This window comes from Vidua macroura, chromosome 16 (genome assembly GCF_024509145.1).
Source record: "Vidua macroura isolate BioBank_ID:100142 chromosome 16, ASM2450914v1, whole genome shotgun sequence".
Taxonomy (NCBI): Eukaryota; Metazoa; Chordata; class Aves; order Passeriformes; family Viduidae; genus Vidua; species Vidua macroura.
The window spans coordinates 9426047-9453213 of NC_071586.1; the positions used below are offsets into that span (position 1 = coordinate 9426047).

The window sequence follows — 27167 nt, forward strand, 5'->3', positions numbered from 1 at the left end:
GGGCCCCTCCGCTCCCGGCCCCGCACGAGCGAAGGGTCGGGGCAGTGCCGGGCGGTGCCGAGGGGTTTGGGGAGTCGCTGGCGCGGTGCCAGGGAGGGAGGCGGGGCACGGCAGAGCCTTTGCCCCGTCAGGTGAGTCTCAGCGGACGGGACCGGGCAGCGCGGGGTCGGAGGAGCCGAGGGGTCTCTCCCCGCTGGGGTGAGGTGAGTCTCGGGCACGGGGCAGCGCGGGGTCGGGAACCCAGGGTTCTTCCCCGTGAGGTGAGCAGGGTCCCGGGGAGGGCAAGGGCTGCGCTGACACCCACTGTGAGCCGAAGGGCCCGGGTGGCCTGGGCCCGGGGCAGGCAGTGGAGCCCAGCCAAGAGAAAACCGGGATTTAATGGTTTTTGCATGACTCGCTCCGTGCCTAAACCCGAGGGCAGCTCGCCCACCCGCTGCCAGCCCGGCTGGCTCAGCTCCCGCCGCCGCTCTGGGGTTTGCTGTGGTTAATCTCTTTTTCTGGTTGAGCTCTGTAGCCGGTCTCCCAGCAGCTCTGCATGCATATAATTAACTGCATAAAATCCATTAACAAGCAACTCCTGCAGAATAGTTCCTAAATGTGTTTTCTATAAAGGGATAATTGTAACTTCTCTTTATTTTTTAGTTTGCTGTTGTCCCACATACAATATAAATTATCATTTAAGTTGCTGACAATATTAATACTTTTCTAATAGTGTTTATTCCTGAGGATTTTAACTTTCTTGCTCTAATGCTTTCTTTCTATTTTTAACAAGGCTAAGTCTATTCATATAATGGATACACACATCAGGAAAATGGCACGGTTGTTGGACAACGATCGATATTTGGAAAAAAATGGGTGAGGAAACCGTTACAAAATCTAATTGAGACTTCATATGTAGATAGAAACTAAATTATAATTCATGTGAAGTATATACTATATTCCTGAAAATATCATATATTAACTTAATGCTTAAACAACTGACAAAGTATAGAACAGTTTCTACAGAAAAACCTTGAAATGACTTTATGACAATACAGGAATATTATGGGTAATGAATTGCTCTCATGAAATTATTGTCTTGTAGGTTGACAAAATTCCACCCACAGGGTCATCATCCACCATGGCAAGATTTTGCTTCGCCTCATCTAGGACCAGATAATGGATTGCTGGGAACACATAGTAGCGAGACCCAAGATGAGCTGGTAGGCGAGTTTTCCTACAAAATGGAGCAGCTAGTACAGTAATGCATACCCATTATAAATTCACAGTGGGGAGTAAATAAACTGATAGACAGCTAATATGCTTCCTTACATATATTTGCATATATACACAGTTAGTTTGATGGTGTGATCACTCATGTCATGAAACTGCATGTAGCTTCTCTGCAGAGATGAATCTGAGAACAAATTGGGCAAAACAATAAATGAGATCAACTGTTGATATTGCATTTTTCCTCCAAAAGGCAGAAGCCAAGTTCAAACTCTGAGTCGTGTTTGGGAGATGCTTATTTTTATTCCTCTCTGGTAAATTACTGGGGTATTTATTATAATTCTTTTATTGAGCTCTCCTATTTCTTGTCTTCATTCCTGTCTGCTCTAAACTAAGCTCTCTTTTCCCCTCCTTTAGCTCACAATCTGGGAGTATTGTGAAAGCTTCTTTTCCTTTGTACCCCACATTCAAAAGAGTATTCCAGTACATAAAATTATGTTCTTGGATATGCACTGCCTAGCAGCAACTCTCCTTAGGGCTTGTATTTTTGTCACATTTAAATAGCACCTTTAATTTCTCATACTGCATGTAATTTCTTCTCACTTGATCTGTAGAGAGGACAAATGAAGAAAACACAATCTCAAAAGATGCAAACAACAGAAGAATGGATAAGAAACTACAGTTTGGAATCCTTGCAATTAACATTAGAGTATCTGGTAAATGAAGGCAATATTATTTTGTAAGTACAACGCTGCCTTTTCTCTAGTCAGTCTTAACTTGTGTGCATCTCTGATGTTAACCATGCATAGTGCTCCAGGAATTCAGGAAATGCTGGTGAAGAGATGGAGTTTACACAGGAGACTGTTACTGATTTTGAATGCAGACTTTCTGAGTAAGTGTCCATCATCTTTACTGTTTTGATGTGTAAGTGATTCTGTATCTCCGTTACTGTAGACACTACCTTAAATCTTAATTTGTTATCTCTGGGCATCTCAGAGTTTCTCAACATTAAATCTCTTCTCCTGAGATTTGAGAGTAAGGGATAATTACACTCACTACAGCTGAGGTTTGGGGTTTTTTAAGGAAGATGTTTATCAACCAGGTGTTGATGTGAAGCAGTTTGCTCATTTTAGAAAGGCAGCCAGTGCATGGTCAGGTTTCCATAGGTAACACTGTGTAGTTGGGGGTTGTACTTGGTGTAACTTGGATTAGCTTCAAGTCATGGATGCAGTTGTGACATGGAAGCTGAAAGTATTCTAAGTGAGTTTTAAATCTATAGAATCAAGAAATTTAATTTAATTTATAGAAACTTAATTTAATTTATAGGTTCAATAAGCTGTAGAATAATCTTCACCATTGATAAGAATGCTGCCATTTCAGCATACCTCACTGTGTCAGGCTTTTATAAAACAGAAGCAGCTTTTCTCTTTTGAAAAAGCAAAATGGATTTTCCCCTTTAAAATATTGGCCCCTTTAAAGTATTGGCTTAAACCTTCTGTTTGCCAACTTGTAGCACATGAAATTAAAAATCCATTGGTTAAACAATTTTAGAGAAGAGGAAGCATTTTGTTTTACCTCAGGTTATAACTATTTTAATATTAAACTGTTGGAAGTTGTTCTGCTTTAGGGGAAGAAGTATTTAAGTGGTTAGCCCTGCAACCAGCAGTTGTGTAAGGGAATATTTAACATATTTTAAAATACCTGTTTCTCACACATTTTGCATCTGTGAGAAGGGGATGTGATGAAGACAGGTGGTTGATTGTTACATTGAGACCCAGTGTGAGAGAATGCTGTAGCTAAATGTGTGCTCTGCCTTTTGTCAGAGTGATTGACCTGTATCAGCACCGAATTCAGTGGCTGTTGCAGGACAGCAGAAAGGTAACTTGAACTTTGCAGTATATTTTTAGAATGAAACTCTATATGGCATTAAAGACTAAATTAACTTTTGAATACTAGTGAAAAGTGGCTTCCAGAAAGCCTTTGTGTTTTCATTATTTACTACAAGTTCCACATCATATGCAGTGATGTTGACAGTGGATTGTTTTTCCTGACCTTTCATTGGTATGCAGTTTTCTGCTTTCTAGACTTAGTCTTTTCCTTTCTCTTTGCAGTCTTAGTCATCAGGTCCTCTCAGCACAATTCCAATGGGAGCAGACAATACTGAGCTTAACCTCTGCCTGGAGTGGAGCTTCTTGTAGCTCATTTTGCCCACTCTTGCACAGCTGCTTCATCACACTGTGCCTGGCAGTGCTAATGATCAGAATGTAACTCCCTCTTGAAGGGAAAAGGGAAAAATGCAGCACTCTAAAATCTGGTTTCCACAAAGTTGCTTGATTTAGCCTGAAGGGGACAAAGTTATTTTTTATTTATCCTCTCAAGTAATGAATAAGTTTTCTTGGGAAGAAGGTAATACGATTCACTGGTAAGGATTAACTGTGAGCCAGTAGGACTCTCTTTTTTTCTTCTTATTTTCCTCCTTGACTTTGTCAGTGTGTTATCTTCATGCTAAAAAGTTTAAAATTAAAATAAATACCTAATACTTGATCTAAAAATGGTGTTGTACAGAATAAACAGTAAAATTATTAAGCTGTAGATAAGCTAATATTTACAGTGACTTTTCTAAGGTGTTCGGTGTTCTAAAAGGAACTAAAGTCGGACTTTTGGTTGATGTGTCTCATTTGAGTTATAGACCTAGACTACTGGATTTTCAGAAGAACCTTTTGGTAAGTAACAGTAAAGCAAATTTTGCCTATTTTGGCATACTAATCAAGCTTTTGTGGAACTAGAAGCCAGGAACCAAATAGAAAAAATTGTCTGCTTAAAATCCTAATATACAATAGAATAGAAATTTTCTGTTGTAGAAAAGTATGCTCCAAATTTCTTTGTTAATGTCCAAAACAAATCCAGTATATTTCAAAATATTATTAAGGGAAGTGTTACTGTTAAAGTTTCTCAATTCTATCAGCATTATGGAATAAACTTGCTTAACAAAAGCAGCTGTAAGAGGTAGAGACAAATTTCACATGGAGATATTTATAGTAAATATGGTTTTCTTTAAGTTAATGTTTTGTCACAGTAAGGCCCACTTCACAATTTTTGGCAGAACCTTGGTGAATTAATAATCTTCTGTCTTCTCAGAAGAAACTTGTCCTTTATTGTGCTCTTTGTTTTTAGAAAACTTTTGCAGTAAGGAAAGAAGAGATAATGTCTATATTTAACACTTGGTACAATTAAATTGTCCACATTCAGGAATTACTTACTGTCAGTTTATATTATTTGTGTTTTTAATTTGTGTGTTTCAAATAAACACATGAGAAAACTCAGTTTCCATAATCTGGTTTGCTTAGCCTGAATATCTGAACTATTGTTTAGACATATCCATGATTATGAGCTAACAATTTTTTAGAAATTGCCTGGCAGGTGAATATGTGCATTGTAGATCACTGCTGTTTCATGTGGTCATCAGCTGAAGAGAAAAACCGGTACCAGAACAACAATTATCCCTACCTTGTGCCCCATTAGCAAATTACTTGGAATGCCATAAGTTTGCAGGTTTTGTCTCTATCCTTACCAAATATTTGAATCTCTATGAGTTTTTCTTGGAAGCTTTTTTAGTGGTAACTGAAAATATTGCTGTTGCTATTTTTAGGAAATTACTATTTTTAATCTTTTGCATAATAACCCTGCCAGAAGCAGCACAGATAGTAATTAATATTTTTTTTTATTTATTAGTGCTTAATAGATGAGCAGCTTTGTTATAAGAAGCAATTGTACTGCCTCTCATTCAGTACAGAAATTTCACCACTGTGGGAGAGTCCAAAAACCATCAATGTTCATGTGTAAGTTAATTTCTCTGTTTCAGACAAGGTCTCTATTTAATTTGAGCAATCTCATGTAGGTAATAATGTTTTTCATCTTGTGCCTGCAGTGATTTTAAGAGGGGAGAAAAGCAATGAATTTGACATGTGGTCAGTGGTTTCAAGATGGTTTTCACATATAAAATATCTTAGCTCCTCCTGTGGTTTGTAGTAATCTTTGTGATCTCTATTATTTAGCACTTAAATAATTTTTTTCTTGTTTCCATCTCCTAGGCTACATGAAGCAAGACAGTGGGTACAAGAGCTGGAGCCTGGTCGAGGCTGCAATTTGCTGAAAGCCTTAAGGCATGTCCTTCCAATGAAAGAACTGAATTCCTTGGTTCTTATTGTAGGAAGCTGGTAAGTTCATTATCTGTCTTAACAACCAGATTTAACGTGGATACAGGATTGGTGCAAGAAACTGAACTTGATACAAAAATAAATAGCGAATTCAATAGCTGCATATTACATATTTTTAGTTTATACCTTTGAATTCCTTTATTTCTTCCCTTTTTTTACTATTTATAAATCTTCTCATTTCTGTTATGAACCTATGTGTTTCCTTTGCAGATCACTTATCACAGTAATCTGTTGAGGGCCTGCTAGCTCTAATTTTACATCAATTAAGTGTTCATTAAATATGTCACTGAAAGAGTCCACATCTCTGGGGAGGTTACAGGATAAGATAAATTTTGCTCTAAAATAGCATTAAGTGTTCAGAGATTCTTCTCTCTGTGATCTTAGTAGTGCTGATGGAGAACTTAAAATGTCTGATTAAATAAATGAAACCAGGTGAGATTATATAAGTTATAGACTTAAATTCTGCAATTCTACTGTCATAATTTGAAAATTCCAATATTGGAGTTGGGATTACAAGGAAAAGACTACAATAAGGATTCTAGGAGTCTTACCTTACTCCTAGTTTACTAATTGTATTTTATTTTAAATGTGCAAAAGGGGATGGTGTAAGCTTGGCAAGATTGATACTTAGAGTAATTGAACTTAAATTTCAGGTTGTTTATTGAACGCACAGTATGGATTACAAGGCTTAGATCTGCTATGAACAGAAAACAGAAGTTCCTACTATGTGAAAAATTCCTTAATTTCAGTCCCTGGCAGAAGTGTAGCTGCAAAGAAAGGTTTTTACTAGCCATCAGAGCTCAGGAAATGATAGCTGTGTGGGACACTTAAGTTCTAAACATAAGGCCAAGTTTTACTTTGGTGTCTTTGGAAACAGAAGACATTCTTACATACCGGAGCTGAAAGGTTTTCTGTCACAGTGGCCAAAGCCACAACTCCTGATCTTTAGCTTTCAGGGCTAGCAGGGAATACTTCAGAACATTTCATTCACAAGCTGTTATGAATGGGAATAGAATCCTAGTGGGTTTTATATCATCCAGATTTTCAGGACAGAACCAAGCTCCAGTAGTGACTTCTCAGTAATGGTTGAATGAGGGAGAGAAGGTCCCTCCAAAAGCATGATAATGCTAAATACCTAAATAATTCCCATGAATTATTATTTCTTTCCCAGGTTTTCTTATATGTCTTCTTCAGTATGGCCTTTTTCCCATTTGATTACTGCCATTGTTAATATCTTCTTTCTTTACTTTTTTTCAATCAGCCCTGATCAGTCTTGTGAAATGTTATGTGATTATGCTCAGCAGTGTACGCTGGGGAGAAAAGTGCAGATTCACACTGTTACATATGATTGCAGCAACCCTGCTTCTCTTGTAAGTAATTGTGTTAATACTTAACTTCCTGCAGTGCATTTTTTTCCTATTCAGCTGAAATGCCTTCTCTCATAAACTTGTGGGGAAGCTAACCTAATCATTAGAGTTCTTGAATAAGTGTTCTATTCTCTTCAGAGCATATTTGCACACACAAAAAAATGGTTTGGAGCATCATCTTGTAACTTGCTTTACTCAGTTTTTCAGCCACATTAAAATAAGACTGGCAAGCAAATGATGGAAACATAATTATTTTGGCTTTCTCACTACATATATCTCAAATATTCTTTTTCTGTCTCTACTGAGAACTGAATACCAACAACCCACATTATTATCAAGTCAAAGTAACAATTTCTCTTCCTATTTTTATATGAAGGCAGTTCTAAAGAACCTTGCAGAAGCAGTAAGAGGCCGTTATCATTGCTACTCTTCCAAGGGAGAGGTAGGTGACAGGGAGAGAGGCAAAGCATTTTTCTTTCTTGCTGATGATTCTTCACTTTGAGAAGGTAAAATAATTATCACCTGAGTAGGAGTTGATAGTAAGAATTGGTGCTGAAAGTCTCTGTCATAGGAATGCTGAGGATGTGCTCAATAAACCTGTGGTTAGTTCTTTCTGCAACTGAAAACATTTCCTAAAAATGCAATAAATTTTGCAGTTATTGTTTACTGACTTATGGCTGATAAAAGCAATGCCTTACTGTAGAGTGATTCAAAGTAATAAAGTAATAGCTTGTTTATAAATTATTACTAATTTATATGCAGAGCATTAGATACAGTCACACTCAATTCTGCCTTGCCAGGCAGTCTTGTATTGATATTTGCACAGTAAAGTGAGAAAGCTGTTTTCAGTTGGTGTTTGAACAATAGTTGACTTATTTTTCCCCATTTGTTTTTACAATTGCAGAATATTGATAGCAGTGATTTTCATCTGCTACTTCAGGAATCCCAGAAGGCTAAGGACCTACTCAAGAGCATCAAACAGAGTTTTCAAAGAAGAGTTGGTGGCTTGCTTGGTAATACAAGAGCAGATGTATGTATATTTTTATCTTCATATCTACTTTGAATAAGTAGGGTTAGAAATTTTAACTGTCCACAATATGAAAAAATTGTATGATTGATCAGGTATTTTGATATGTGAACTTTGAGTATTCTCTATTGAAAATCCATTGTTTAGAGGAAATTAAGAACAAAATCAGTAAAGGAGACATTTTACTAAATATTCTCCAAAATGCATGAAAAGAACATTGCCCTGTCATTGTAATGGGAATCTAAGGAGCATTAGCCTAACTCTATGCACGATCATATAAATGAGGTTCCAGCAGTCCTTTAAATTGGAGAAAAGATACTTACTCCTGTGTGATTTAGTTGGACATTTGAATCCATTGCAAACTTATAAGGGCTTGTCTTGGTAGCACTGTTAAATAAGTCTGGGAGGAATTCTTTTCTGGATAAAATTTCTAATTATATTTCCCCTCACCCTTCCTATGCTGTACACATATATTTTTTTTCTCTCTTCCAACCTCATTGTTACTAAGGACTGTGTAGAATAGCTATGGAACAGAAGTCATTCTGAAATGACTTAGTAGATTCTATATCCCCAGTAAAAGCCCATTTTTAGGAGGACCACTGATAGCTACTTTCCAAGTGTTTTGCTTGTTGGAATCCCAGCACTTTAGTTTTAATTATGTTTACCAGCATTCCATTCTGGATATTTTGAATTGAGGGTAAAAATAAATTATGTTAACTTACAAGAGCTTTTCTTGAAATCTGTTTTAGGTTACCGCAGCATTTACAAATACAGCACCTTCTAGCTTCTCCCCAAAGCCTCCAAAGCACAAAGCACCATTAGATATTCAAACACCAGGCATCCTGTCCAAAACCTCAGCAGACTGGTTAAAGACATATGGATTGAAAGGTAGCACAGAAAGGAAAGCTTAACAGGTATGAAACATGAATTAAAGACAGAGTATGTGTTTTATTTAATGTATTTTTTTTCTTCCTATAGCTAAAAAGTTAGATCTTTATCAAGTTCTGGCTCCCAATGCTTTTTCTCCTGTGGAAGATTTTGTACCTATTCTTAAAAAAACAGTATCATCAACTCTACATGAGGCAAGTGATGAGGAGCTTTTTCCCTGGGATTGTGGTTTTTTTTTTCTTTCTATTACTACATCTTTCTTATTTAAATCAGTACATTATAAGTTAGCTGAAATTCTACAGGCTGAAATTTGATTCATAGATTCAACTCAAATACTTAATGTCATTCTTAAGAATAATCCAGAAAAAATTCCATGTTAGTCTATCTTATGTTGGGTTCTATAAACAGTTAACTCTACTTATCCTTCTAGAAAGTGATGATGCAGTTTGAGTGGTATGATGGAACTGTAAAAAACATCCATGTTGACCTGCCAGTATTGTACAACTATCAGGTGAGTTGTCTAACATGATGTGGCCTTGTCAGGGCTAGACTACCACCTAATTATTCCTCATTAATTGTCTTGTTAGCTAAGTATTGCAGGGATTCATGTGCAGACAGCTGTCCATGTAAGTCTGCAGCCACTGGGATTCTTACAGGCAGTAGTGATTGTTGAGGATTTCCTCCTAGATCAGAATGCAGATCATCAGAGAGAGGGACAAGTTTAACAGAAGAGAAGCTGTCTGGGATGTTTGCAACAGGCTTTGCTATATAGTGGCCTGTCAGTCCTTTTGCTTTCCCACTTCACTGGCAGTCTTGACAAAGGGCTGTGGGAATGTTTCCAGGCTGGGCAAATAATTCATTCAAGTGGGAGTGATGTGAAATCTGTGGACCTCTACAGCCAGACCAAAAGGAGAGTGTGAAGTGGCTGAAATGAAAAGCAGCTTCTGTGGCTTCTTGCTCACTGGGAGATGCTTGTGTTTTGTGCATGTTAAATTATAGTGTTTTCTTGTGAGTTCAGTGCCCTTTTCTAGCTTGGTATGCCCTCATATAATACCTACATAGACTTGGAAAGGTCATGGTGTATAAAATTTGGACAAATTACCTTAATATCATACTGATATTGTTAAAGAATTACATGTGTTTGAGAACATTGTGTTTATGTTAAATTATGTGTTTTGTTATGAACACTGCCTAAAAATGCTATTGAAAAAAGGGTAAGCTTGCAAAAACTGTATTTTTAAACTGTATTTTTAACTGTATTCTTTCTTTTCTTTTCTTGATATGCCTGAGCATTGTTTTGGAATATGGTGGCAAGAGGAAAAGTGAAGTGGAGATACAGACCTTTAGATCCTTTGTTGCTTTTTTATCACTGTATGTTTTTTTCATGGACTGTGTTCTCATATCTGTACTAAGAATGAAATGCCGCTATCTAAATGAAAATATTTTTTTCATTACTATGCTGTTATGTTATTTCTGCATTAAGCATTTGGCAATAAAAGACTTGAACTTTCTATTTTTAACTTACATTTTCTTTATTTATGCATAGAAACTTCTTGCTAAAATTGTAAGAATCTATGAGAAACGAATTGACTGGCTATCTGTTGCTAGCAGAAGAATATGGGGAAGTGTTTGTGAAAGAAGGTATTGTATTTGATTTTGGGGTTTTTTTTGTGAGGTTTGTAGTCTTAATGTGTTTGAGGAAGGTGTTTATTTACATCTTATCTGAGGCCTTACCCAACCTGAATTGCACATTTGTTTTTTTTCCTGTTTACAAACCTTGAATATGGAGTTTCAGACAAAAGGAAGGTAGCTGAGGCCCCTGTTACTAGAGAGTTTCTTGCTCATTGATTAAGGATCGAATTAGCCCATCTGGCCACTCTGTTGTGCTAGGAACTCACATCCCAGTGACTGTCTGGCATCTCACATCTGTCTGTCTCACATCTGTGGGTCTTCTCAAAACTACTGCTCCCAAATTATCCTGTGTCCATTAACTGTGACCATCCTGCATTGTCTCTGCAAGCAGGACTTAAAACTGACCATGCTGAGCAGCTCATCAGTAACACTTTGCTCTAAACAGGTAACGTGCTCAATAGCATCAGTCAGTCCATTCCTGAGCAACACTCTGGCACTGATGAGCTGAGAGAAATCTTAACCATTTGTCTTTGGAGTAATATTCCATATGTTCCCAGAGTGTTGGCTGGGAAAGGAGAGTAAAGTATCCAATAGCTCTTCTTGTGGCAAACATCCACACATTCCATGAGGGTTTTAGATACTCAAGTACAGAGAAGGAGGAAGAGCTGTTTGGGGTTCAGGAGCCATTAATGGCACTAAGTAGCCAGTACCCTGACTATTCCATAGTTTAGGAAAAATAGAAGTTTCCATTACTGCTCCTATTTTTATTTTTAAATGTCACCTGATGTTTTGCAGAATTTTTTAAAAAATAGATTGTGTTTACACATTTTGATACATAGATAGAAGATACTTTCCCTGACAAGTTAGAGTGCACTGAAGATAAGACTACATAATTAAATAAGGCTTTTTCCTTTTTTTTTTTAATGAATAGCATTTTTTTCTATAGGGTAGTTGTGCTTGTTGATATATCAGTGACAAACTCTACCTACATCTCTCATATCCAACATTGTTTGCGACTTCTACTTGAGGAACAAATGTCAAATAAGGATTACTTCAATATTATAGCGTAAGTAACTATTTAAGAGTCTTAAAATAACTGTGATGCATTGCAATGAAAGAAGTATGCTGAGAGACTGTAGGTACTAATAGGCATATTTTAGTATTGAATGGTTTTTAGTGAAGTATTTGCAAGACTAGCACTGATTGGTCCTTATTGGGTGAGTACATGAATTAGAGGTATGGAGACCAGATTATTAATTAAAAATCAGTTTTTTGTGTGAGGGTCACTGGAATTGATTGCATCATACCTGTAACAAAGACTCATCCTGCTATATTGTTCATAACAGTATTAATTCACCTGTTAAAAACTTACCAGAAGAGGATTTTGATGTCTCAGGTACCATAACTGAGAGCACTCTTTAAATTTTACAGTAACTCCAATACTGGTTAATATATTATAGTGTTAAAATTCTGTACTCGGCACTGGCAGGCAGAAACGTGGCACAACTGCTAAGCAGCTCTGGGCAGGTGTCTGGCAGGTAAAATTAAGAGCCAGCAGCTCATGGAGTTCCTAACATGGTGTGAGAACAGAGCCCTTATCTCACAAGAGAGATACAGGCAGCAGCTGAGGGTTGGAGTTCCTTTTTCACAATCCTTCCTTTGAGCTTTTCCCAGCTCATGTAGGATACTGTTCAGGAAAGAAAATCAAATAAACCTTGGGTGATGGATAAATGTGGATAATTAAATGGTTTGAAATAGAAAGTAGTTGGCATCGGGCAGTTTTATGTCTGTAATACTCCAAATGAGATTTTTCTTCTTCAGTGAATTTATTTTATCTTTTTGCTTGTTCTAAACCATAATCCGAAAATTAATTGCTGTTGTCTTTCTGTGAAAGATTTGGGAGTGACATTGTGCCTTGGCAGCAGGAACTGTGTCCTTCCCAACCAGAAAACTTAGAAAAGGCTTGGAGGTAGGATCAAATAATTATCCCATGTCTGTGAATTTCACAGAGAAAAATTGCAAACTAAAAAATTGTATAAGTTTATCATGTTACAAAAATAGGCTGCCATGTTCTACAGTGATTGTTCAAAGTGTTTTCTTGTGAAAATAGTGTTGTAAAAATTAATAAGCTTGGAGTGACTTCATATTTCATATGTATATATAATACATACGTACACAGATACAGAAGTGTCTGTATAAGGAATGAAGAGGTTACATGAAGAATTGAAAACTGCTTCAAGTTCACTTGGGATGTGAGAGCTAAACAATGGGGTTTTTCACACATGCTTTGGAAAAAAATCCCAGGTTTCTGTTTGTGGAGTCACATCTTCTGTGTTCTCATTATACCTCTGGTTTCATTTCTGTTTCTGTAAGTTCTACTATATTAATATTTTTCCACATAAAATTAGAGAGAATTCTTTCCTCTTTTTGCTTTGTATCTTATTTAAAAACTAGTTTGCCATGCTGGCAATACAGAAACCAGAACAAATAATTTGTTATATAATCTGGTTTTGCCCTCTGTCGTTTTCAAAATTTTTAAACTCCAGTGCAGTGTTATTTAAGATACTTAATTTTTTTTATTGCTTTGAGCAGAAACAAGAGCTTTTGTTTCTTCATTCTTTGAACTGTAAACATCTTGGTTTAGGTGGGTGTTGGGCTTGGAGTGCAAGGGCAGTAGAAATTTCATGAGTGCGCTCAGAAGAGCTGTGGAAGTTGACTTCAAAGACAAAGATAAACACAAATCACAGGGACTCTACCTGCTGACTACTGGAATACCTGATCAGGAAACAGTGAGTGTCATCATAGGCAACTTTTCTTTAAGTTCCTATCACAACAAATATCGGCTTTGTTTTTCTCTTTTTTCCCCATCCCTTTTTCCCTTATAGCCAGTCATCACAGTTCATTGGCAGAATACTCCTTCTTTACATATGTGAGGAAGCGCATCTGTCAGGATCCCAAACCTCCATTTCTGCAATTGTTAGTCATGTGTAGGAGGTAGCAATTCTTAATTATATGTAACTTACAGAAAATTCAAGATACGCTTCAAGACGTGCCCACTCAGCTCTGGGCATCATTTTGCTTCAGATTTCTGAATTGGAGCAAGCTGATTTTTTGTAATTTATCATTTCTGTACAACTCATGGAACAAATAATTTTCCAGTGGAACTCCATAGCACGCTCTGTAGGGACAACTCCTGTTTTTATCCCAGTAATCCCTTGCTAGGATCCATGTTTGTAGTGAATGTGCTCCATGGAGATTAAGCCCTGTGCACAGCCATGAGTTTCTACATGTGTGCAGTGAGGTGTCTCCTGCTTTTGTTACCAAACCTCTGGGAATTCTGGGCAGACTTAAGAAATCATTAAAGCCCATATGGTTGACAAGAAAATGAGGGGCAAATGGACAGTTTCAACCCAACTTTGCTTCAGTGCACAGCTAACTTGATGTCCGCAATCTCTGTCTTTGATTCCCAAACGTACCCCAGCTCACCTCTTGCCTGCAGTAGAGCTGTTGCCACTGGAACCAGCAATAGTGACAATTGTGTATCTGCATGGACTGAGGAGGCATTGCACTGCTCAGGGAACATTCCTGTTCTGAGCTGCTCCAACTGGGAGCATTTGCACATCAGTCAGGAACCAGTGGAGTAGGTGGAAGCTTGTCTGAGGTAGAGGCTCACCCCTGATGTTTCTTTCTCCTTTGTCTTACAGCACACAATCAGTGCTTACGTGGCTGAGGCTTTCAAAGGTTTGGATTTACAGCTCCATGTCTGTCTGTTCAGTGTAACAGAGGGCACTGACTCCAGTGGGATTATTCCAGCCCGCTATGCCAGCCCAAGGGAAACTGCCAGTGCTTTTAAAGAAATTGTGCAGGCAGCCAATGGGAGGTTTCACTGGTTTGGAGAAGCAGGTATGACAAAGGAAAGTCAGCACATACTTCTTTTTCATTAATGAAATAAATATTTATTATTGCTTTTTTACTTCCTAATCAAGTAGTTTACTTTTTTTAAGATATGCTGAGAGCACTGAGACATAAACATAGGTCATAGTTTTATTGAGACTTTCAATCATATTGCAGAATATTATAATGCAGCCTTAATGAAGGAATTCATTTGGGTTTTTTTTCTACTTGAATTCACCATATTCTGTTAGCCTTTTTAAAGATGCTTTAAAATAGAATTACTGATATTATAAGTCCAGAGGATCAGGCTTGCAGGAAACAAAGTTTTTTTGATTCTCTGCATTGGTATTTAACATGTGGTGCAAATAGTTGTGCATTTTAAAAAATGCTTATTTTGTACACTTTAAGAAACCCATGCTAATTAGCATTTATTTGATTATTAGGTATTTTTGAAAGTGATGATATTACCTGTATTATATCTGAAATGGAAAAAGCAAAGAACTATTCCCAAAAGGTATGAATTACATAGAACTTTGTAAATTACGTGTTTCTTCCTAAAAAAAATCAACAGTGTTTGTTCAGCTGACAATTCAGGAGAAATTGGACAAAACCCTTTTATGATGAGCAGGAACGTTCTAGAGTGTGGGAATAGTGCCCACAGACTAAATATGGACTAGAAGGCACAATAGCACTGCAGTGATGACTGGTGTTGGAGTAGCCATAATTCCATACCAAATACAAGTTTACAGGTCAAGTGATTCTCTTTTTTGTAGCCAATCCTGTGATGAATTCTTTTTAAGTAAATTAATTCTTCATTATAATTTTATTTATTATGGTAGTAGTAAATACACAATACCTGACTTTGAAGTGTCATTTCCTTAAATTCCATGTATCTGAAGTACTAAACAATGTGGATTTCCATTTCAGTGTGCATTCCTAGTGGAGTCCTTAAAGCAACGCTCAGTAAATCAGTCTGTGAAATCCCTCACACCAGAAGGACACTCAAATGTGCTTATGAGGAATGAGAAAAAAAAATCACAGAAGGTGCCATCTCCTAAACCCACAGCTGTGAGTCTGGCTGGAATGGTTTGAAATGGTCCCATTTTTAATATGCTCTGTGTTAATTAAAGATCCTACCCAGCTATTGGATGCTCCTCTTGGTCAGAGAAGTGCTCAGCTGAAAATTTGAAGAAATAAGAGCAGCATTGTGATAGTACTTTGAATTTGTTTGCATTCAAAATGCTACCTATACCAAACACTGCATCATACTAAGTAATTAATTATAATGGAACCACACTGTAGTGTCAAAAGGTGTCTAAATAATCCTTCCTCTGACCTTAAAAATAATGTTTAATGCAAACAAAGGCAAAGCAGAAATGTGCTTTACCAAATTACATCTATTTTGCAAGTCCTTCTAGAAGGTACTGAATATTATGATGTTCTGCTCATTTACAGATGAGACAGCTGCAGCTCAGTAGCATGTCTTTGGCCTCACAGAGAGCCAGCATATAACAAGAACAGGATTCAGGATTTTTTTCCTGCCTGCTGTGCTTATTTCCATGGAGCTGCACTGCTGAATCCCCTGGGATTTTGCTAGTGTTTGTTAATTTTAACTGTCTGTTTTGAGTAGGTGTGCACATCTGTAATATGCATAAAGGGCCAGTGTCTGCTGGAGCTTTCAGTTCTCATCTTTGGAACGGGAATGACATTGTAGGTGTGGGAATGTAGGAAATGGGAATGTAGGTGTGGGAATGTTGCAAAGGCTTTGTAGGTCTTCCAGGCTGTTTTATCAAACGTGACATATTCTCAACACCTCTTCACAAATGCAGGAGAAACTAATTACTCAGAAATGACAATAGAGCATAGTTTTGCAGGGGTTAAACTTGTAGAAAATGAGTAGGGTGTCCCTAGACGTTTGGTGATATTTATAGTAGAGCTGTATATTAATGTAGATGTCAGTTGCCTGAAGGCTCAGTGTCACAGCAAGTCTTATACTACAGTAGGGTTACAACAAGTGCTTGTGCTGTTTAGCAGACTGTTCGACCTCAGAGGGATAAGCCAAACCCAAAGGAGAAATTACTGGTGTCAGCACTAGATTTTTAATAGTCACTAAAATGCTGAGGAAGATATTAAATACTGTATTGTATAAAACAAGGCCATTACCAAACTAGACTGCTCCTTCAGGTGGCAAAAATGGTCTAAACTCCTCTCCCTGTAGATGTTAGTCTTTAGGTTTATGGTAGCAGATTATATTGGCAAGATAATTAAAACAGAGCAATTAGAATTACTTAACCCAGCAAGAAACTGCAAATTGATGTGTTGTCATGGCATTCTGTGGATTTGTCAAAGCCAGAGTAAAGCAGGAATTACATAATAAAGAAGCATAGCTCCAGGTTAGAATAATGCAGTTACGATCCATCTGAAACACTTTTTACTTCTTTTGTTGTTGTTATTAAAGGTGCTTAAGGATGTTAAAGACAGCCATGGTGCAGAGAGAAATACTCCTGTAAGAGTACTGGCATGGCGTCCTCCTAGTGCCAAAGCAGGAATTCCACCAGGTCTGTATGGATTAGGGCCTTTTTGTCTTCAGTTTCCTTTGGGTTTTGCTTAAAAGACAGTATTTAAATTAGAGATTTAAACTGAGATTTTAGAAACTCCTGAAATTGTGATCTTTAATCAGATTTATAGGAATGATCATGGTTGTTTTGGAATTCCTTTGGGATGAGTTTTAGCTATAATTTACCTAATTTGCTTCTACACTGTGCAAGGAAGGAGCTCTGCACAGCTGTGCAATGATTTCCAAGTCCTAGGATTGAATACCTGACACTTATCAGGAAATGTCAGATGTGTCTGATGGTCAGTAGAACCCCACTGTGTCACATACCTGAAGCCATAAGGCTCAGCAGTTCAGACATTTATTATGTTACTGGTTCAATGTATACATTGCCACTAAATCTGTTAGATCCCATTTTAATTAATATGCTGTTCCACTTGATTTATTTATGATCTAGTTATGAAGGAAAAGTACAACACCAATGTCAGGTTGCCTGAAGTGCTAACTCTTCCAGCTGCTCCTGGTATATTGAAAAGCTCTTAAACTGATTCCAGTTACTGCTGGTACCTTAAAGCCCAATTCATTTCTCCTCCATTTCTTTTTTTTTTATTTTCTTGCGGTTTTTCTTTGTCATCACTAACATTTTCAATTTATTTTTCTTTACATTAATCTTCAAATCTCCTGATGTTGATATGTAGCAGTGTTTACAAATCTAGATTCATACTTGCATCTGAGGTGCTCTGTACTAAGTTAACTGGTCTCTCCAACAAATATGCTTGTTCAAGCCTCTAATTTTTTTCAAACTAACTCCTGTGACATTCTTCCTGATGGTAATTTCTTATTTGTTAAAGTTTAATTTCTATGAAAGCTGCTGAAGTAGTGCTGTAATAAGATTTTTCTTAATCAGTATCAAAGAAAATGAAGCATTTATAATTGTGGTAATAGGAATATATGAAGAGAAGAACAGGGTTGAGTTCTTCTCATGTAAGAGTTTTATCCAGCTGAGCTAAATTAATGGGATTTTTTATCTGTTATTGCTTGTAGCACAAACAATTAAAGAATGGCCTCAGACTGAGAATAAAGGAAAGCACAAACCCAGGAAGCAGCCAGAGCTTTCTGTGTCTGTATTTTACACTGAAGAAGGAAGAAATGTGGGTATGTGTTATCAGGATGGTATGGGTGAAGCCCTTTTCTTATCAGCACTTCCATTATAAAACTGGCAGGATGGTAAGTCACTGATAACCAGGGTGCTTTGAACAGTGAGTGGGAGAGAGTTTCACTTACCAAATAGTGGTAAGGATTTTTAGTTTGGATGCAGGTGGGTGGCACTTTTTGCCACTGTTGCCACTGATTTTTTTAATTGGGTTTTTCTTTTGTTAAGTCCCTTGAGATTTTTTGGTCAAAGGTGCTCCGAGGAAAAGTGCTGTGAATATGGTTTAGTTGATTACAGAAGATTTGGTTTGGAATTTTTTGAAGGTGACAATTTTTTTAAAAAAGTGATTTGTTTTTGGTACTTTGTTCATTTCTTAAATAGGTATAATATATCGGAAGTATCCAAAGGCAATATGTGTAAGAAAATCTGTTTGCTCTGTCAAATTGCCAGAGGAAGAGGAAATTTGTTCAAGCAAAGAGGTATTTTTCTCCTTGCTAATAAATTGCCATTTTGGAACTATCCATCTGAATGAATGTAAATGTTAATTGTGATTCTATACAATGTGTTATTACTTCAACTGTTCTAATATTTGCCAACAATCAATTGCTCTATTTGTTTGTCTTACTAGTGGCTGAGCAAGTACAGTATTAAAAAACTTAAACTGGAATTGCACAGACTGATGTTTGGTCCAAGCTGTACCCACCAGAAGACAACGGTGGAGTCTCTGCACAAGAAAGTATCAGCAAAATACTGTTCTATCTTCCCCAGTGCAGAAATCAATGTAGGTTTTTGCAGATGTTGGGTACCTACATCATTGAAAGGCTTTGTATATGTTTAGTGAATGTTGACTGATGGTTCTGGTTTTTCTCTCCACTCTTCCCTGTTCTTTCTAAATCATACTTCCATTAGCAAGCTAGAGAAGGTCTTTTATTCACCACAAGAAACCATTTAGCATGTTTGAAGTCCAAATTGCATGTTCTTTAGAATGTGTAGCATCTCCTCCATTCATACAGTATGAAAAATAATTTTTAAAATTTAAGTAAAACTTTTCAAAATCATGTGTGAGTTGAGACTGGGAAAATGCTGGATCTTGATTGTTTCAGATTGTGTAATGACTGGAGAGAAGCACAGAAAGTTAAGTGCAAGCAACAGAGTCACAGAATTTTTCTTATCATACTTTGTAGATAAAAAGACAAAAATCTTCCTGATGTCCAATGCATATATAGCAGGTCAGCTCAGATTTCCTGAAGTAAGATGCTCTTGTACAAACTGAATTTTTCCAGGGGGTTGTGAAACATCTGCAGTTTCAGCCTAAAGAACTGGAAACCTACACAGAGCAGCTGGAGAAGGTGCTGCAGCGCTATATCCAGAGAGTGCAGTGGCTTCTCTCAGGTATTGGTGTGCCTCTGGTTTTCTGTAAAGCTCAAGTATGTACAAAACCTTCTTGTCTGCTCTTTCTGGTAGAATGGATCTGAATGTAACTCTGAACCTCCAATGTGAATAAAGGTTCTCTGTCTTGCATTTCATTGAAAGTTTAAAACTTATTTTTGTGAATACAAGAGAATGCAGCATCTGTGCAGCTGACAAACATCTTGCTTGCTGACAAATAATTAGGTTTTGGTCTTTGTGTTTTTGTGAATACAGAGTAGAAGCTTTCTATCAACAGAACATATACAGTAACATACACAAGCAAAATTAGCTTTTCTGCATGTTTTGCTTAGAATGTGTCCTCCTTAGAAGTTCAGCATCACTACTAGTGAAGACTGTTTTTATTTCTCTGTTGCTCATAAAGATCTTTGTTGGGAAATAGTTTAATTTTTTGCTGGATTGTAAAGGACAAATTATTTTTAATGCAAGTTGCTACAACTAGCTAGTAATTAATGCTTGATAGTGTTAGTTTTGAAATGGCCAAACACTTTTCTGTTGTTAACCTTTTAACTACCTAATTGCCACATAGATTTGACTTAATTATGTAGAAATGTGCCCAGAATTACCCCTAAAGAATGAAGATTTACATTATGCTCAATAAAATAAGCCTATATAATAACTCTTAATTAATGTTCTGGCCCAGGAAGCCGAAGATTGTTTGGTACCATTTTAGAAGCAAATGTCTGTGTTTTGATTGATACATCTGGTTCCATGGGCCCGTATTTGTCACCTGTCACAAAAGAACTTACCTCCCTTATCTGGGAACAGCTGAGAAAAAATGAAGTCAGGTATGGTGAATTACTGATAAAGACTGAAATCTGCACTCATTGTTATGCAATCAGATTGCTTAATAATTACAGTAATACAGCACTGAAACACAATTCAGTTAATTATTGTATGTTAATTATAATGTGCATGTGACAAGAACTGCTTTTTCTGTTGCTTTTACCAGTTTTAAGTTCTAAACTTTCTAAAATCTGAGCCTCTGCTGTAGGCTGATGCTGTTTACCCTTTTAGGCTCAGCATTCCCATAGATTTTCTGTTCATGCAAAGTAAGATATGCTTTTTGACTCTTCCAAGGCTGAGGATCTAATCCAGCACTAGGCTCTTTGATAGGGGGCTTGGTTGGGTTTGGTTTTTTTTTTTTTTTTTAATTTTACGTATTTACTTATTTCAAAACTGTCTTATCCAAAGTGACTCGTTGTATTGGTTAGGGTTAAATGTTGTGGGTCATCTTTCTCCTCAGGTTTAACCTGCTGAGATTTGCAGAAAGTACAGAGAGTTGGAAAGAGAATCTTGTAGAGGCAACTGATGAAAGCTGCCATGATGCTGTGCAGTGGGCTTCCACGTGCCATGCTCATGGGAACTCCTGCATCCTTGCAGCTTTACAGGTCCGTGTGCCACAGCTTGGAGAACACATCCTGTCCTGTGCTGGCAAAACACTTCCACCTGACTGGTGACATTCTAGGAAAATTATGATGTCAAAGTGTACAACATCTTCATATGCAAATCACTGAACAGTTTAGAAACCAAGTCACTGTTTCTGGCCCCAGGGCTCATAGATACTCAAAGTAATTGCTCATACTAAGTTAAAAAAAAAAAAAAAAGAGTCAAATATCAATAGTGTTATTAATATTTGTGCTCAAAGAATACTGGAGAGGGAAAATAGCCAGTTGCTCAAACTGATGTTTATGTACAACTGTGGCTGTGATATGTTGGTCTGACCCAAACAGGGCTTTAAATAAGCAGTGTTTGTTGGAATCTCATGGGTTTTGAGTACAATTCTTGAACTTTTATAACAGGTGGAGAAGCTTTTCTCATATTAAAATTCTCAGTGTAGAAATCAACTAGTAATAATAACTTAAAACTGAACTTGCAATTTCATGAGATTTTAAATTGGAATAAAAGAAAAAAAGTTGCCTTTAATGAATGATTCTTCTTCCAGACATCCTTGCACAATCTCTAAATAAATGTTTTGGTATTCATCATGAATGAAGTCCAGTAGAGCTGCAAGATGTGTGTATTACAATGATGTCCACTGAGTCAATTACTGTAGCAAATTTTCATAATATTCATTCAAGTCCTAATGAGCCTGATTTTCAGACATTAAACAACTTTAACTCCCATAAAATTTGATGTAAAAATCTTTTGTCTGTAGTTCTCCAAAACCAGTTAATTTTCTTATTTCAATGAGTCAGTTTTTGGCAATGCCCTGCTTACAAATATGTTGTCTTATGCTACAAATTATCAACTTAAATTTTCAAATTTATATCCTTGATCTCCTTCCCTAAGAAGTGAAAATGAAAAGACATAACTAAGTTGATTAATGATCAAATATAAATATATTGGCAAATAGAAACTATCTTAAATCATTGGAATGGTGTTTTTGTTCTGAAGTATAGCATTTCATGTAAATGTACAAATTATTTAAGCTTATTTCTGCTTTTCAGAAGGCTTTCAGTTTCCAAGGTGTAGAGGCACTGTATCTATTGACTGATGGAAAACCAGACACCAGTTGCAGTCTGGTTTTGAAAGAAATTGAAAGATTGATAAAGAAACAAGATATTAAAATCCACACCATTTGTTTTAGCTGTGCAGACAGGTATGTGATACTTTGCAAGAAGAAAACAAAAATCTCTTGAAATGACTACTTTATTTATTGTCAGAAGTCTGTGCAACCAAGATGGTAATGGGGAAGGTTGTTCTGACACAGGTACTTGCCACATGGCCTACATTTCATACAGGAATTTATAGTCATGCCCTCCTGTCTATTTGTTTTGATGTCATATTTTTTAAGGAGTTCTTAGAAAATCTTCTGTTGTTGCTTTCAGAAAATAATTCTCATAAGTAGCTTTCTACTTTGTGCTAACAGAGGAGCTGTTGAATTCCTGAAGAAGCTTGCTGCCCAAACAGGAGGGCGCTTCCACTGCAGTTCTGGAGGTGAAGATGGACAATTAGCAGCACACAGAATATTGACAGAGGGGCTGGATGATGAAGATGTATGTTAAATAAATCGGTTTGTTTTTTTCTTTGCAACTTAGTTCTTCATCAGTAGAGAAACTTCACTTAAAAAAGAAAAACAATTAGGAAAAAATAATACAAAACTTCTAAGATATTTCAGATTAAAGCCAAAAAGAGAAATCTTAGTATCTGTTTTTGCCTTTCTGCTGACTGCCTTGGTGAGGTGCCCAAGCCCATGAAAAGAATACACAGTGCAATATAGGTTTTGAAAGAGAAGTAAAAAATATATCATGTCTGCATGTGGTTTTTAAGCTAAATTCAGCTTTTACTATCTCCTTATCTTTCCCATCTTGTGTTTTTTTAATTGTAAAATCTTTTTATGGCGCTTAGCATATTAATTCCTCCCGCATGAGACCTCAGGCATTGCCACAGCAGAAAAATGTTACTGAACAGACCCAGGTTCAACCTAGGCTTGCTCTGCTCTCCCCTTGTAAGACCAAGACCTTCTCTGCAAGTAGGGAAATTTAGAGCAGTTAAATTTATCTAGATAACTAGATCAGTTATCTAGATCTAAAATAACTAGATCAGTTAATTAGTTGGGGAAACAGAAAATAATAAATAGGTGCAAGTTAAAACATTTTAACTGTGTTTTCAGAATCCAGTTTTCCCTTACTTTGAAGGAGATGATCTAAAGAAACTTACTGAAGAAGTAGCAAAAGCTAGAAATTTCTTAAAGCAGGCAAAATCTTGGAGGTGAGTATTTATCAAGAATTTTTGTATTTATTATTTCATAGAATGAAGACAAGAATATCTGACTCCCAATGTCTGTTATATAAAAAAATAGACCTGGAGAATTGTCTAGAATAGGCATGAAGGACAATTAGATTGTATTGATCCTTATGTTTCTTCATTATTACCCTTCCTAACTGTCAATCCAGAACCAGAAAGCACCAATTCAATAGGAATAGTAGGAAAAGTTCCTGCAAAGAACTTTAAAATGCATTATACCTCCTCAGTGAAAAGTCACCTAAGGACAGGGCTAAACAAAGACTCCAAGGTCTTCTGTGCCTCTGTGAAAAACTGCTGTAATTCTTTGGAGTTTGTTTTTCTTTCAAACAGATTATTGCTTGAAAAGTGGAACACAAACCAAAAAGATGACTCTAGCTTTCAAAAAAGTGTTCAGGTAAACAGTCACCACATTTACATCATAGTATTTCAGTAGAAGGGTAATTTTTTAGTAAATATATTCATTTCTAGCAGTCACTTTTTCCAAAGTTGGAAGCATTTGTAGTGATTTTAGTTCTTAGCTGAGATAGTCCACAGTAAAACCCCATATAACCAAAGAAGAGTTCAGAGAGAACTGTTTGGGGTGAAAAGAGCAAGGCAGATGTGTATTTGTAGTTAGTAATGGTCTAGCAAGCAGTTAAGCACATTAGGGAGTTAGAACCAGATGTAATGGCTGTAATAACAATTGCTGCATGGGCTGCATGATTTATCTGTTAAATGAACAAGGCTGACTGACAAAGGACCCCACTAACAGCAAAGACATCCTCAGCAAACACAGGACTATCATTACAGGGTGGTGGGAGAGGCAGCTGGGCAGACTGAACCTCTCACAGAGCCAACCTGCTGCTTTAAATTGGCAAAGTAAAAACCACAGGAAAAGAGAAATTGCGGGGTGGAAGTACTTTCTCAGGGTTAAACAAGGCAAAAGCATTTGTCACAGAGCTGTTTGAGGGAAAACAATGGTCACAGACAACTGCAGAGTTACACTAGAGAATATTGGCCTGCCAAGATATTCATCAAGGAATTGGGTAAGGCAGATACAGAGCAAGACTGGGTTTTTAAAAATCCTTGTTTCTATAGCTGTATTTTGTATTTTGGTTCAAAAACATTGCCCAGTTATTCCAATAGGAATAAAAAAAAATCCAGTCTCACCTGCTGGTTAAGAACACCTGGTTCATGGAGTGGAATCTGGAGCCTGGTGTGCAAGAGTGTGTGTGAGTGTGTCTGAGTGCAGAATTCAGCATTTAAGGGCTGATCACTCACGAGAGATGCTTGGAGAGGGAGCAGATATAAAACCATCCTATAGGAGCAAAGAAGTTGTTACAGGCATGCAGAGATAAAGGCTGTGTTCCACAGCTATCTCTGTATCTCAGCGTTCCAAGGAAAACTGTATTGCTGGTGAAGTGCATAGGAAGGCATTCCTGTTAAAATCCTCCAGAAAGGGCATAGCACTGTAGCCCCATTAAACATATAAGTAAGGAAACTTGCTTACTTTCAGTTTAAGTTATATTGTTTTTCTGTTACTATTTTGTCAACACTGACACTAGCCCATGCATTTTATATATTTTGAGTTGTATTTTTAAAAGTATTCGTGTGCTTCACTTGTAGGATTAAATTTTAGATGAAGAAAAGATGCTGAAGAGGTTTGGAATCATACCATTCACCTGCTTCTTTTCAAAGTTTGCTCTAACCTTCCAGCTTCAAGCAGAAAGAAAGATTTTTTCTTTGTTGTCACAACAGCTGGCAAGACAAGAAGTTGCAGATGATAAGTTCTGCACTGACTCCACTTGCAGATTTTGCAAGATTCAAAGTAAATCAAGCCCTGAACTCTATGAAGTTTAAATATAAGTAGAGGATAGTTTTCCATATAGCTAATACAAATTTTAAGAGTGTATGTATCAGTAGTGATACAGGATCACAACTTTTGTTTCTTTTACTACATTGCAATAATAATTCCTTCAATTAGTTGCTGGTCTGTCTAAATTGCCTTTTTTTGTCTGTTGGTTTGAGAATTCTTTACTGGTGCTTATTATCCCTAACAGATGGGACATATGGCTGTGATGTTAGGAAGAGAATTCTTTATGCCAGTTTTGCATAGAAAGTCCAAGAAATTACCTTAGTGCAGAAAACAAAGTTTCTAATTCATGTTTTTACGGAGAGAAGTTTTGTTAATAATTATTTCAACTCTTTGCTTTTTGGCAGGAAAGAAAAATTTAGAGCTGATGATTCAGAAATGATTAGACATGCAAGAAAGTAATACCCTGTTGCTGATGTAGCCTGGTTGTGCTTGTATAACCAGACACTGCCTGTCTTCTGAGCAGTTCTTACATATTTACTGTCTAGGAAGATTAAAAATATGTTTTCCAGAATCAGTTGATTTGTGAAATATACTTGTTTTTTACTCATTTCTGTAATGACAGCTCACTAGTATTTTGTAGATGTTCACTGCTGTCTTTTAGAGGGTTAGAAATTCATCTCATGTATTTGATATATGTAATATAATAAAAGTGGATTCATACTTCAAAATTAAGATACCTGATCTGCATTTATTCCGGAGCCATTTGCCTCTCTTGTGTGCCACTGGATATGCTGTGATGTGGGGGATTGTGTCTTTTCTGTCCCTTTATCTCTTTTGTCTCTATAAAGAGTTAAAAATTACTTCTATCATAAAAGTATCTATTTTGTGTTGTATGCTCTGAATCAGGTGACTCCTGCCTTCCATGTTAGTGCCAGCCTTTACTAGAATGCTGCAGTTAAACTGGTGCTTTGTGCTATGTGTCACTTTCTGTGATTTTATTTGTGGCTGTGTGTAACTGCTGAGATTATTTGATATGAAAATGTTAATTGTAAATTAATAGGATTGGTTACATTTCTGTTTGGGGTATAGATGAGGATTTGTACTAACAGAAATGTTAAAACAGTAAATCCAGGTAGAAAGATGAGCTTTCTGTATTGCCAAAAAGGGTTTCTTATTTGTTTCTTGGATGATTTAAGAAATGTCACAGTTCTGTAGCATAGATTCTTACATTCCTATAAAAGTATTTTAAAAGAACTTAAAATGAAACACACTCATGCAGATGTGCTAAATGGTATCAGAGGCTCTTTGCGAAGTAAGATCATAATGAGCATGTTGGATTTTGCAAATGTGGATAAGCGTCAGAATATTTCAGTCTGTTGTGTCAGACTGCAATTGTTAAAGCTCTCATTTAGAGCCTTTCCCCCCTACAATATTTGGTGTTCAGAGGTTTTACTCTATCGAAACAACTGTGTTTACACAGTGTCTCCATTGGCTGATTGTCAGTGGATCTGTAACCCAAATTTGGGGCAGCCTACATTAATACTCATCACTGAGCTGTTTGTTTTGGCTTGGACTGGGCGTTTGTTTCTGTGGGCAGAGCACAGCACGTTTCTCTGGTTCTCCTGAGCATGATCTCACACTCCAAGTAGGTGTTGGCAACTCAGGAGCCTTCTCTTTGTTGGTGGTATGAGCTAAGGGCTTCTAAGCCTCCTGTTCAAGAAAATGCAATGAAAAGTAAGGAGCAAATGTTGTTGTTAGAATCTGTGTAAGCACAGAAGCTGTAAAATAGCCAGGTATGACAGCAGTGTGCCATTACACCCCATCCTAGGTCCGTTCTTTTGCAAGTGTGTTCAGTCTGTGCAGCCGAAGCCTTGTGGTCTCACAGGCTGGCTGCCCTGCTGCCTCCTCAGAGCAGCTCCTTCCTCTAGAATAGAGATTCCATCTCCTTACCACCTACCTGGAAACTCCCATCCTGCCTGCTCCCATCAGGCTGAGGGCTGCTCATCCAGGAAGGCGTTTTCAGGAGATGCCTCAGTGGGGCTGACCTGAGTAATACTCGGTTAGTGACTTCAGTGTCAATCTGTCAGCTCTGTGTCATTTGCTTTCCTGGTTTGTGCTTGCTGGAATGCAACCCACTGTATTCAAGACATAATACAAGAGGAGATTTATAATTGACCAAATGCATATTTTTCTGCCAGCTTGTTTGTAAGTCGTGTCATTGCTGTGACTCATTGAATATGCTGATTTGTGAGC

General features: G+C 37.1%; 1 protein-coding gene across 1 annotated transcript; it reads left to right on the plus strand.

Moving 5' to 3' along the window:
• Positions 1–109: 109 nt before the first annotated feature.
• Positions 110–25636, plus strand: VWA3A (von Willebrand factor A domain containing 3A). Its single transcript, XM_053992498.1, has 34 exons — positions 110–203; positions 773–855; positions 1085–1202; positions 1824–1925; positions 2019–2101; positions 3033–3087; positions 3834–3932; positions 4942–5048; positions 5301–5426; positions 6688–6796; positions 7170–7235; positions 7698–7823; positions 8570–8708; positions 8799–8906; positions 9143–9219; positions 10255–10349; positions 11287–11406; positions 12235–12309; positions 12985–13129; positions 14045–14243; positions 14678–14748; positions 15162–15302; positions 16693–16792; positions 17833–17943; positions 18323–18420; positions 18570–18722; positions 19225–19333; positions 20013–20157; positions 20616–20760; positions 21820–21971; positions 22242–22368; positions 22986–23083; positions 23450–23548; positions 24822–25636. The coding sequence occupies exons 2-34, from the start codon at positions 791–793 to the stop codon at positions 24880–24882; spliced, it is 3624 nt and encodes a 1207-aa protein (XP_053848473.1). The 5' UTR covers positions 110–203; positions 773–790; the 3' UTR covers positions 24883–25636.
• Positions 25637–27167: the final 1531 nt, after the last annotated feature.